The sequence below is a fragment of the Haemorhous mexicanus genome, chromosome 5 (assembly GCF_027477595.1).
Source record: "Haemorhous mexicanus isolate bHaeMex1 chromosome 5, bHaeMex1.pri, whole genome shotgun sequence".
Taxonomy (NCBI): Eukaryota; Metazoa; Chordata; class Aves; order Passeriformes; family Fringillidae; genus Haemorhous; species Haemorhous mexicanus.
This window is the reverse complement of record NC_082345.1, coordinates 26,664,718-26,678,771: the sequence shown is the minus strand read 5'-3', so window position 1 is coordinate 26,678,771 and position 14,054 is coordinate 26,664,718. Positions and strand designations below refer to the sequence as shown.

Below are 14,054 nucleotides of genomic sequence, written 5' to 3'. Positions count from 1 at the left end.
GAAATCAGTAATTTTCTTCTCTAATCAAGCCGCTTTCCTTAAAGCTCTGTGTACCAGCATCTTATATTGCTCATCCTCAAAAGAGCATTTTGTTTGCAAATTTTGATCCTTTATTAAAATGCATTCTAAAGAAATATGGCTCAAAGAAGACCAATCTGCCATATGCACACCAAAAGGAAGGCCATGCTTCTTTCACATTTCACATTATTTCAGTGAAGAGCAGCTGTATGAAAACTTCATGTACAAACTCATTACGTCAGTGCCAAGCTTCCAGAATGATTATCCCTTTTACAACTATTTCTGATTCATGTTTTGAAATTGCAATGCATATGTCTATGCTTTTACATATAAGGCAAATCAGCATCCTGCCTCTTTTTTTTTTTCAGCCACTATCCACTATTTTATATATATATATATATATATATATATATATATATATATATATGGATATTTGAGGAACCAAAACGGTGGGCACCAAGCAACCAACCAATGTTCCCAACACGCTTAAATGAGAGTGCTTCACACCATTTACTACAGTAAGGCCCTTTTTAAATAAACGTGTGACTCACTGTTTGTTTTCTTCACCAGGAGGTGGAGTCTTGCCATGCCCCTCCATTACAAAATCCTCATGTTCCATCTGCAAAGGCAAGCATTGCAGGTCAGAAATCGGTGGAGCAAAACGCACATCACCTAAAGTGGCCCTTTTCATATGCAACAACTTAGAAGAGCCAGTTTACCACAGTGGCTGGTCCAGAACAGATCATGTAGTTTCTTAGCAACATATGTACATCTCCAACCCCATTGCTATGGTATCATTTCATAGCACAAATTTCAGAAAAATCTTGCAAGGAGAAAGAATGGTTTAATGGCTATAGCAGAATACTATCAGTCAAGGTACATAGGTTTTAAGTTCTGCTTTGTTAAGGGCTTCCCTTGTCATTCTAAGTATTATTTCTACCACTTTTCCCCTATGTATAAAGCAGGAATGAAAAAAAAAAAGGTTTATCAACATGTCTGGAAAAGAATAAAAATTTTAGAAGAAACTTATTAAGCACAGAAAGAAATTGCTGCAAAAGCAGAGTACTTCTTGTGAAAAATAACTTTTCTTTGAAAAAAGACTTTAACTGCACATGCAGCTTAGTTAGCAGGGTAAAAAAGAGGCCTAAGGAAACCTCAAATAAATGCTGTTCCAATGACAACATAAGGTAGGCATTTCCTTTGGCTCTCTTGTTAGAAGATTCCAAGGGCAGTAAGGAAGTCTAATGTTTAATTGTTTGCTTTTAAAATATCAATTTTAGCATAGATTTTCAGTACTTTCTTTGGAGAGAAAGAAGAATTACATTTTATTTGCTCACTCATTAATTATGCACTCTTCATTTAATCACTTAATTCAGCCAGAAGTTCTTGCACAGGTAGCAAAAACATTCTTCTCTTTATACAAAAAATTCAACACATGCAATTAGTATTTTATATAAACATCCAGATACAGTTAGCAATGCTCTACTTCATATGAAGCCAGCAAACAGGTTTCACTGCAATAGTCAACGAGGCACACAAAAAAGAACTCAATCATAATCACACACAAATCCATGCCACTACATTGATCTGGAAAAAGGAGAGAAGCACTATTCAGTCAGTTAGTCAGTCTTTGAAGGGGCAAACCCCCCCCCCAAACCAAACCAAAATCCATCAGCCACTTCCCCTTGTGCCCCTGCCCCCCCCCCCCCCCCCCCAAAGAGTCAAATTTATTTGTTTGTACATTAAAACTTTTGTCAGGTCAAAAATACTTTCAAAACCCTGAAGTCTGCATATGGACATCTAACAAGGATACAGGAAATTATGTTATTTGACTGCCCAGGCACAGCCCTAAGCAAAACCATGAACAAACCAACAAAGTGGGGAACTGTAAGGTGCCAATGACATCCATAAGACAGACAGTCAATCAAATATGTGTAAATACACATTTGTAAACATGTACCCCCATGTCTCCCAGTCCAAATAGTATTTGCATGTAAAAGCAATGTTTGAAAACAAGAACATTTTTATTTACAGTTATTAAATAAGTTGGACTTTTATCCATATATTCCCATATCAGATACACAAATCTATTTGTACTTCAGTCCATACCTGATTCACAAGAGCTCTAACAGCTGGACTGACACCTGTCTAGCTAAAGAGAAAGACATCCATTCCACTTAATTCTGTTGTTGAAAATGCTGAAACATCAAGTGTGTCAATGGATAAAATAGTTACAGATTTGTGGCCACACTGCAAAACAGCATGGTTCTGTAAGTGAGAGTAAATGTTTAAGGATTACTCTTACACAGGAGGTATTTTAGCCTGTTGCTGGTATGAGACAAGCACAATTCAACAGGAATGGTAAGCAAGGAAACAGTTTGTGGCCAGTACTGGGAAGATGAAATACAACCTTTGGGAGTAGAGGCACTACATACAGCATATTTAGTGCTAAACTAACAAGATTCCTATATAAAACAGAAATTCAATATAATGAAGCTGTAGAAAAAGAGGTATCATTAAAAAAAAAAAAAAAAAAAGGAAGTGTAAAAGGCAATGATTTTAAATCCATCAAAAATACAAGAATGGGAAATTACTTTGTTAGATGATAATCAGGAAATTTGAGAACTGAAACATCTTGTAGACCACCACCAGAACAAGTCAATCACTGAAGTACTGCTGATAGAACTGTTGCTTTATTATGAATTTTTTATGAAGAACCCTAGGGACTTCTCAGTTCCAGCATGCTTATCTATCAAAGTTTCATCTCAAAGAGAAGTGGGCAAAAAATGACAAATAATAAAGGACCTGAGCTAAGAACAACATTGTCGGTCCAGGCACAATCTCTTTTAAAACAACTAGAGAACCCTATCTGCTTTAAGAAATGTTAAATCAGTTTGCTGTACTTCAGACAGTAGACAGAAGTATCTGAAATTACTAAAATATGCATAATTAAAAAACTGTAGAAGATATGGCACAACAGCACAGACACAAGAAGGTCACAAAAAAATTAATCACTGAATGAGGAAGTACGCAGGAACAGAAACTATACAATAAACAAGGATTAATTGCTAGGGTCTCATTGATAAATAAAGATAATAATAAAACGCATCAACACACTAAAAAAACTCATGGGAGGGTCAAGGAATTGACTTTTAGTTAACGAGAAAATATCTCTTTTGAGAATGGATAAACAACTAACTTGTAGGAAACATGTGGCTGGTCAGGCTCAGAGGACAAAGTACTGTATGCTGCCTAGAGGATGGTATCAAGGGAAGTGCTGCAGGAGTCTAGGACAAGTCCATTAAATATCTTAACCAATGCCTTGCAGGGCCAGCAAGGTATATTCTAGTCAGAATTTTAAGATAAAGTTTAACCGGGCTGAAGAGGATCAATCAACAAGCCTAAATACAGGGCTGCCATTCAGATGGACCTAGACAGCCTGGAGGAGTGGTCCCTATAGGATTTGTAGGAATTCAGACAGGACAAACACAAAACACTTGCACCTGAGAGGCCCTGGCAACAATACAGGCTGATGAGCGGCTGGGGAGCAGTTCCATGGAAAAGGTCTTGGCACAATGCAATCTGATCACGTGCCAGCAGTGTGCCTTGTCAGGAAAGGTCACCAGCATCCCAGGCTTTATTAAGAAGAGCCTTGCCAGTAGATGAGGGAACTGATTGCCACCTCTACTCAGAGCTTATTATTCCAGACATGGTCTACTGCACCTCCTTTTGGGCCCCCACAATACAAGAAGCACACCCAGAACATGGACACAGTAGCCACCAAGGAGCCAGAACACTCGTCCTGCGAGTAAAAGCAGAGGGAGCTGGGCTGATTCAGCCTGCAGAAGAGAAGGCTTTGGGCAGACCTTAAAAGCAAGAGTCTGTACCTACAAGGAGGTCAGCAAGCATTAAGGCTCACCACAGGGGTACCCGTGACAGGACAAGAAGCAGTGAGACCATGCTCAAACTAGGTAAGCCCAGAATGGACACAAGGTAATTAATTTTCACCATGAGGACAGTCATGGACTGGAACAGAGAGCCTAGAGTAGTTTTGCTGACTCCTTGTTTCAAGTTTTTAATGGACTGACTAGGTAAAATCCCTCACAACATGGTCTGACCTCCCAGGTGACCCTGTTTTGAGCAGGAGGTCAGATTAAAGACCTTGGAAGGTCCTTTTGAACCTGAATTTCCCAGCAATCCTATGAACACAGAACAGATTCAGTTTAATACTGAGAGATATCACACATGACAAAAACCCCTACTGAATTGCCAACCCAGCAAGAACCTGCACTTTGATCTGGAAAAGTCTAAGAAAAATATCTTTAAAAGTTGCATAATCAAAAAAACCTCAACAAAATAAAACCACCACCAAGAAAAAATAAGTTATGCTGAAGAAAGAAACACTGAAAAGTCTGCAGCAGATCTATAGTACGCCCTCTTTTAGAATAGTGTCTATGAGCAGGGACAATGAAGACTCAAACCTCTTTCTCAACACTCCAAAAACATGAGAGCTCAGAGTAGAGAACAGTGTAGGCAAAGGGGAGATTTCATACAAATAAAATTCAGCATTTGGCCTGCAAATCTCCCTCAATGCAAGACAAAACAGCACTGAGGCATAAACAAAAAAAGGCAGCATGACAGTATTGTAAGAAACATCACCCCTTTGCTATTACAATGTAAATAAAACCCAACTCACTCTCAAAAGAACACCTGTAAGAGGATACACAGAGAAAATGTACTGCTAAGCAGACAAAAAATTAGTTCTTGAACAAAGAAATTGCAACACTGAATTTCACAAGTCTTTGCAGGTTTTATGGTTTATGTACCTATAGGTACAAAGATTTATCTGTGTATTAGAGGATTAGAAACAATAGCAGTATAAGCTTTTCTGTTTCTAGCAATGACAATACTTTCACTAAGTGAAAGGAGAAGTAATTTATAAAGATCATTCAACAGGCTTGATCCAGTGCAGCAATTTCTGCCTTCCTCTATTTGCAGAACCTTGATTGTAACTTTTTTGTGTTTGCCTGCACATGTTAAACAATTTGATGATCAGTGATCTCTTTTTTTCACTTGGAATTCTGCAGGTTTTAAAATTTTTGCTAGAAAGTGATGCACAGCTTATTTAATGGTCTAAAATTTCTAGAAGCTCATAAAGTACTACCCATTTACATCTTCTTGCAATATTTAAACATCACTTTATTGGGTAGTTAATCTTAATTCAAAGATATGTATCTGACAAAGAGCCTTCTGAAAACAAATTATGAGGAAATAAAATAACAATAAAATTTAAAAAGCATTGCTTACATATTCATAAAGTTTGTTCTTAGGCCCAGCTATCTGTTAATTAAAGATTAAAAAATACTTCAAAATTAAAATGCTGAGGTCTTATTTTCCCAATAACAGTAATGACATCATAACACAGAAAGAACGAGAATGTGGTATTTCAAGTTTTTGATTAAGTTTTTGATTGACTATCTGAGGATGAACTGAAGAGAGGAACAGCACATAAGAGCCACAGTTAACTGAGAACATTCTTCTTTTTCTCCTCCACCCACAGTTCTTATACAATTCCTAGGCACATTTCTTCCCCACAAGTCTCTCAGTTTCCCTTCATTCTGTCATCACCCTAACCCATTCAGCACTCTTTGAGTCTTTTTTTAAAGAGCTCTGGGCTCCAGTTAAGTTCCAGCCATCCACAGCATCCAGCAGCCTCACCAGATCGGGCTCACTGCAGCATTTGGAAAAGGTGCTGCTTTCTAAGCCTTGAGTATCTCTTGACTCACAGCATATGTAGGAAACGCAGTTGTCCTCAATACGTTGAAAAAGAATGGAAAGTGGAGCTAAGACAGAGCTCCTGGATCTCTTGTACTGCTCCCAAGGAAAGGAGAAAAGGTGGAATGGCAGAGGATCTGAAACACTTTAGCTTCTCTTAAGAGGACTGCAGAGGGAGCCATTGATTCCAAGAGGAGGGATCAAAGGAAGAACGCCACACCTGTTTCTACTGGCAAGCAATGGAGAAAGCTTCAAGATTCTGGCAGCTGGAAGTAGGAACCAGAAATAGACCCTGAAACAGCAGGGGAGGAATTCAATAGAAAACTTTTTTTTTTTTAAAGGCTCTGCCAGTTGTTGAACTCTGTATTTTATTATTTAAAAGCTTTTCCAAAAATCCAGGCACTTGTGAATATCCAAATTTCAACACAAATTAATATATTGAGTGTTCTAAATAATAAAAGGCAATGTATTTTATTTAAGAAAATCTATTCATTATTAGACGCACAATACTTGACTTTTAGAAAATGAAATTTATCATGAGCTTCCATGTAATAAACTATTATATTTTTCTGTCCAGAAGTGCAACACCTGTTACTACAGTTTCATACTACTCTTTCCAAAAATATCTTCAACGAGACCCTAGTGGATTTGATTAACGAGTAAACCTTATCTCCTAGATAAAGTCAGCAACACTCTGAAGGGTCAGAAAGTTTCAAGGGCAAAAGCCTCATCTTTCCTGAATCCCCATCCCTAACATTTTCCTAACAAGTTCAACTCTTGCATTAGCTATCCTAGCCTACCAAAGACGAACTGAGCTTAAGAGACACCAAGCATTTTCTCAGGGAAAAAAAATAGTTATTTGTGAGAAATCCTTTACTTATGATGAAAAGCTATTAATTTTAACAGCCTTCTTGTCTTCACCAGTACAAAGAAATGTACTAGTGTAACTTCATCAGAGAGCTATCACCTTTTCCTACTCCTTCCACAGATCCTTTTCAAAGCCAGTTTATTGCCTACTTAAAAACCAAAACAAGTACCCCTCCACAAACAAAAAACCCCCAACCAACCAAACCAACAATTAAAAAACCCTAAACAAACAAAAAACTCCAAACAAACAAACAAACAAAAACCCCCAAAAGGACTTGAGCCAGCCAGGAGATGAAGACTCCAAATTTTTCACTGACTAGCATCCCAAGCAGACACAACACCAAAGCTTTATCTAGCACGTGACCAGACACTGGTGGGGACCAGCCAAGGTCAAATGCTGCTTTCTGCAGGTTGTGGCCATCTACTTCCCGTGCTTTAAGTGAAGTGATTTGCACACAGCCTACCCCAGGCCCAGCTAAAGAGTGACAAATCCGATGGTTTGTCACAACTACTGCTTTAACACCAACGTCCCTCCCAATCATCAGCCAGCACCCTCACTATTGTAAACAGGCCATCAGCACTTATTTTGTCTCACTAATAGTTGTTTTAAGGAGAGTTGCACAGCCTAGTCCTCGAAATCCAATCAATTAGTCACTGGTCACTACTGTTAACAGTGGTGGAAGCTGTGCTACAAAAAAAAGAAATCTCAGGGACCATTTGAGGTCTGACAGAAATGTAATCACTACTACAAATGAAAGGAAGGCTGAGTCACCTCTCTGCCTGGCTTCATTAAAAGCACTTTGGACAAACTGCACTAGGGAAAATTTTACTCACTAGGAACAGATTAATTAAATTTTTAATTTAACTTCTTTTAATAAAAATGCAATTTAGCTGCTAACACTAATAATTTTTTAGGAATAAATTAGTGTTGAGCTAGCATTTCAAAATACACATAGAATAGCACAAATTGTTTAGCAAAATTAGTCTCAAAATGTACTTCTTGGATAAAATCTTAAATTCGGTACACAAACGAAATGCATTAAAAAAACCCTTAGAATTTGTGATTTAAACTTAAAAAAAAAATGAAAAAGAAAGAAAAAACAGCTCCTAAAATGAGAAAGCACCGAGTATTTTTCTGAATCACACAGAGGAAAGTCTTAAAGACAAGGTATGCATGAAATAGTGGCTGAATTTTTGGTTTCTTTCAGGACTTTGTGGTATTGTGCACCATTGTGATGGAACTAAATTTTCACTTGAACATACGTCTACCTTTTTTTCCCTCCATTTTACCAAAGCATAGTCTTGATATATAAAAATCACCACCAAAATATGTGAACCATCTCCTAAGCCTAATCAGTATTTCCTTGAAGCTTTTCAGCAGCATCTAGATGAAGCATTTCAATGTTATTGCCATCACACAGTCCTGACTGGTTTTCTGTTAGTTACAGGAGAAGTGAAAACTTACTAACATAATCCCTCGGCTAAATCACACTTCACATTCAGAACTCCCTGCTAATCATTCTGAATGCTAACACACTTAGATCACAGTAATTACATTCAAAAGTTACTAATCTGCTACTGGTGTTTGTTATATGCAGCTTAATGGTACTTTAACTAGAAGAAATGCCAACTTGTTAACAAAAATAATCATTAAAACATGCATCATCCACATAGAACAGCAGGACAGGTTGTCAGTGGGAACTCAGTTCATCATTAACCTATGGAACTCAGAATATGTAATTTATGCTACAGCTAAACAAGCACAAAAGCTGCAGCAGTGGTTAAAGACCAGAAGTTTTGCTTTTAGTTTCAGCTGTCACCAAATAGTCACTACATAACTGCAGAAATAACCTATGGCTCACTTTCTATGTAATATTTAAGATGTTTGTTAACTAATATTCTGTGAAATACCCAGCAGCTTAGCATGAGTTCCCTGCTAAGCTTTAGCAGTTTTATAAATACCATAAAAACAACAGTCACACTTTGGAAATGCTAAAAAGGTTGGGATCCCAGCCACGTTCATACTGTACAAATACAAAAGTTTACTTAATAAAAAATGTATTATTTTTTAATGTATGACTAAGCTGCTTAGGATTTAAAATACAATAGCTAAGTATTTAAAATACAGTGTTAAAACACGTGTGTGCGCGCATATATATATATATATATATATATATATATATATATATATATATATATCTTGCTCTGAAAGCAATTTAAACCACCTAGCTGTTTGCAGCAAGATACAGTTCTACCTTATGTCAACCACTGAAGATGTTAAAGTCACTCAAGTCACGGTATGACAGGATATCCAGAAATACCATCTGAAAACTCCAACTCTGAAGCTGCCAAGGCAGCTTTGAATAATAATTCAACCATCTCAGACACAAAAAAATGAATAAAGCATTCTGAATTTAAGCAAAAGTGCTTTTCTTTTCCTGCTCCACTCCTGATGATCCATTTTTTAGTGTGCTGCATCCATACACTCCATCCATTTTATAGTGTGTTCTGCATATAGATAGCATGGATGGAGCCCAGGAAAATATGAATTTAGTACGACAAAAAAAATCCCCAACTTTATTTAATTAACCTTTTATATTATTCTTCAGCTAAAGAGCAAAAGCATTTCACAAGCCATGAATTCTTGCTAACTTTGGCTACCTTTTACACTTTCCATTTTGGGGACACATCTGACCCAAAAGCCCTTGAACAGTTCACCCCCACCAGCACTTTCAGAAGTCACTCTCACCCAGTGCAACCCAATGACTCTATTTAGCCAACTCATTTTACAGTCAATTTCCTATTTACAGTGCAGACACAAATGAACAAGTTATAGCAGTTTAAGCTGGCATCTGTAAGTAGCTGATATTCTGATACACACATTGTTAACCACCCTGACACAGAAAAGAGAAAAGATATTAACTTTCCTCCACCTGGATTTGGAAATCTAGACGATGCATTGCCACAAAAGGACAACAGGTATGAACTGCTAAAAGAATTTTCAAAGGCTTAAGAAAGCAGGTGATAATCAGAATTATAGAAAACTAAATTACACTTTTGCACTACACATTTAATCACCTTCACTGCCACAAATACTTTTTGCAGATGTTTGTGAGGAATGACTGAAAGTGACATAAGCCAGGCACACATAAATTGGTGCTGAAGTTATTCCGCCTTAAGACCAGACAGACAAACAACAGAAAGAAGAACTTTCTTTTTTATGTTCACAGAAATCTGTTGTGTGGTCTAAACACATAGAAATTGACAGTGGCCCAGAAAGTTCCTCAACAGCTGGAGGCTGAGAACAAGTCTGTTATATGTATATATTAACCCTGCCTTAGGTCTGTATTAGGCATCCACTTTTGATCACTGTCAAAAAGAAGAAGGAATACAGGCTATCCACACCCACAGCACACAGCTGCTTTCCAGTTTCTCCAGTTACCAGAATGCAAATCCAAATTAATTTTAGTCACAGGGGAGCCACTGACACTGCTGCTTGCTTTTAAAATTTTTCCAAATTTATCAAGATTATTAGAAAGATTAGCTATCTGACAGACCACCAAAGTATTACCATAGCCACTCATCTCTGGAAGCAGAGCCTGGGCTTTTCTACAACTTGTCCTCAAAAAATCCCCAACAAACCTTTAGATGCCATGGGAATACATTATTTATCTGGGAATTACATGTGGAAACTGTATCTGTAGAAACCAACCAATATGATTTCAAAGTACCTCTAAATATTTCTTAACCTAGTTCCACTCTTCTGAGTCTGTAGACAACTACTGCACTCTCCCCTCTTGTGATACACCCTCTTGCCTACTGCTCAAATGCTTCAGTGACTTCAAACAAGAGCCAGGAAATGCTGACATGTTTTTAATGTTGCTTTTACCCTTCAGGGGAACCGATATCACACAATATGTTTGTGCAGAATTCCAGTGCCCTTAGTTGTCCAATCAGCCTCTTATGTACTTGAATGCCGAAAACCATCACTACTATTTTTTACTACTACCATCACAAGAATAACAACCCACACTCTTCCCATCAAACTCACATGCACTTCTTCCACACCCAATGAATGAAAAAAAAAAAAATTGAGGAAGTGAAAAAAATTCATACCCATCTAGTTCACAAAATGAAAAGGAAACAGTCGCTTTAGGGTCATGCAAATATACAGTCTTGCAAATGCACAAAGTCAACAAGACCAATGAATTTTACAATGAATTTTACACCTTTCAATGATTCAGCCAAACTAACATTATACAAATTATTTCTAAAGTAATTTAAGGTTTTTAAAGTAGGGTAGAATAGGCTTTAATGCCCCCGGCTCAAATTTCTCCCCAAATACCTATCCCCCCCTCAAGTCTGCCATAAGACAGGAAAATTGAAAACACTCATCAATACTTCCACATGTGTAAGACTTCATATAAAGTTACCAATTATAAAGAACTCTGTCACAATTCACATGGGACTACAACCACTGCCAACAATTCTCTAAAGCCAGTACCAAATGGAAAGAGATCAAAAGGCAACATTCTGAAAAGGCAGAAAGCCCTCAAATTGTGTGCCAATAGTACACCTGCATAAGAAGAGATGCTTTGTAAGCAAAGCCACAAATCAATATCCCTGATTGTCATTCACATCATAGTGGGACTATACCACATAAGCTCTCAAATGCAGAACCACTTTTTCAATCTTTAAGCAAATATCTGTTTTTTTGTCTGCTTTGCAACGTATTATAAACTGCTGTACACAACTGAAGAAGAGATGCTATTGGTTGAGAAAAAACTAATGTATTAAAAAGAAAGAACCTTTAAAAGAATGGAAAAGATGAGTTTTTAAACTGAATGTTTTAAGACTGAAGGGTTTTTTCCTTTAGAAATGAGACACACACCTGTTCACTGCACACATACCACACCAGTACACTTCCTCCACATGAACTGTACATATGAAAAGACTGGATCAAAGAACATATGGTGACAGTTCTTACAGATCTCAAAGTCACCTTGGCACATGATGGTATTTTCCAAGAGAAAGAAAATACATCATTGTGTTAACCTTCTCTTTTGTAATTCAAAAGCACTTCAGGGTATTTTGAGATTAGAAAACACAGAGTCATCTTTCAGTTCAGCATCTATATTTTAGCAGTCTTCACTATGGATAAGTGGGTTTCAAATGAGCAATCCATCTTGCCTTTGTAAAAAACAGTACACCCAACTCGAAGAATCCTGAACTTGATCCTGAATTTTTTTTTAAAGTGTCCAAGCACCTAGGCTATCAACAGCATTCCTTTACAATAGTTCAAGTAGTACTAATTCCATGTTCCTTTTTGCAAAGTCCTCAACAATTTTACCTTATTTATAACTGTTTTTTTTGTAGTGAACCCTGATACTGTACTGGTTTTGGTTGGGATTGAGCTACATTTCCAGATAGTAGCTGGTAGAGGACTGTGTTTTGGATTTGTGCTGGAAGCAGTGCTGATAACACAGGATTGTTTCTGTAACTGCTGAGCAGGGCTCACAGAGCATCAAGGCCTCTTCTGTTTCTCACACCACCCCACCAGTGAGCAGGCCAGGGGTGCACAAGAAGCCAGAGGGGGCAGACACAGCCAGGACAACTTACCACAGCTGTCCAAAGGGATACTCCACACTACACGGCATCATGCTCAGCACGAAAACTGAGTGAATGAGGGCGTGTATGGAAGTTGGCTGGGGCTAACATTGCTCAGAGACTGGCTGGGCATCAACTGTTTGGCAGCAAGCAATTCTTTTCCTTTTGCATCATTTGCTCTTTCACAGGCTTTCTTTTCCTCTCCTCTTAGTTACTGGTTTGGGTTTCCCCCCCCCAGATTATTACACTGCCGTTATCTCACTCCCCATATTGTCTGCCTTTTACCCTTGCAATCCTACCCCTCCATCTCACTGCAGGAGCAGGAGTGGATGAGCAGCAGTGTGGTGCTTAGTTGCCAGGTAGGGTTAGACCCCATACCATAATTATTGCTCTCTGTTACAATGCCTTGAAATTTTGAAATTTCAAGTTATAAACTAAGAAGCAGGTTTGCTTGGTTTTTCTTCCCCATGTAGAGAGCTCCAAGCCTATGGTGTTTTGTAGGAACGCTACAAAACACTACATGCTTTTTCTTTTTCTGGTCAAAGTGTTGACGTTCTAGAGGGAAACTAACCCAGAATTTCTGCTTCCCTTAACAGACTATGTTAATTTATCCTTAAAACAAGAGAACTATGTCATAAAATTTCTACAAGCTTTTTTAACATGTAATTAAAAGGAATTTTAAGTAAATTAATCCTTTACTGAGAGGTTAATGGATTTTTATTTCAATACATGATATGCAAATATTTTGGGTTTGAAATTATACTCCTCAACAGCTGTAGCTTTTTAAGGTTAACTAAATGAAGCTAGCAGAGCATGGAGGTGACATCAGTTTCTGTTGTGAAAAATTCTTTGTCCTCCTAGTTCTTAAGCTGCTACATTTTGGGGGAAGCATAAATTGTCTTGTTAGACAGAATACCTCTCTTCTTTTCAAAGACTATATAAGATACTTCATGCAAAGACTCCAGGAACTTAGTACAGTTGTAAGTCAGCTTTACAAAGACTAGCTGCTCCTACAACTCATGTTCCAGAAAAATAATGGAAATATACCCTGTGTATCAGGGCAGAGAAATGCTCGAAGCTCCACAAGTAACTCAGCAGTGGGCATGAAAAATAAAATAACTAAATAAAAAACCCAAAGCCTACTGTCATGGATCCAATGGAGAAGGAACAGCTACGTGAGTAAACTATAACCTACTCAGAACTGTCAGGTACTCACAAGAAAGTACAATGAGGTTGAAAGCTCATCTCTTGTAACAAGCCAAAATTTTCCAAGAGTGCAGGGATTCAGCCTGCAGGGAACCATCATCTGAAAGCACCCTGTACCAGGCAGTACTAGACTGGAAAACATATTTTTTATAATTAGACTTACAAAGCAGACTGTTTATTTCATTACTGTATTGGCCTGAATGTTTTAAATTATTTCGTGCTATCTGAATTGAAACCCAGTTCTGTGTCACTGAGTAGGATTGTAAGCCCCAGACATACAGGCATCAAGGTTTTGGATGCTCTAAGTTGAATTACTTAACTAAGGGGGTTTTTTTTCATTATATTAATTCTAAATCCCACAAAATGAAAGCATCAGCCTACCTTTTGTACTATTGTCATCATTATGTAACATCCACATCAGGAACTGAGCATACCTTACCCATAAATGCAGTGATGGAACATTCCTGCTTTTAGGAAAGAGAACTCCTAACAACACTGCCTTACGAATTTTAAGATTCTGCTTATAAATATAAAAACACCTAACTTAACATAGGCTTGTGTTCCTTTATTCTCAACATGCA

At 37.6% G+C, this 14,054-nt stretch overlaps 1 protein-coding gene across 10 annotated transcripts in view; it reads right to left on the bottom strand.

Annotated features, from left to right (window-relative positions):
* The window catches only part of TNRC6B (trinucleotide repeat containing adaptor 6B), a 132,846-nt gene that overhangs the window by 96,823 nt on the left and 21,969 nt on the right, over window positions 1-14,054 (bottom strand). For 6 of the 10 annotated variants that reach the window (XM_059846486.1, XM_059846488.1, XM_059846485.1 and 3 more), the window contains one exon: window positions 570-637. The exons of the other annotated variants lie outside the window; for them this stretch is intronic. In XM_059846486.1, the coding sequence (XP_059702469.1) occupies window positions 570-637 (68 nt within the window). The remainder of the gene's footprint in view (window positions 1-569; window positions 638-14,054) is intronic. 10 annotated transcript variants of the gene reach the window in all.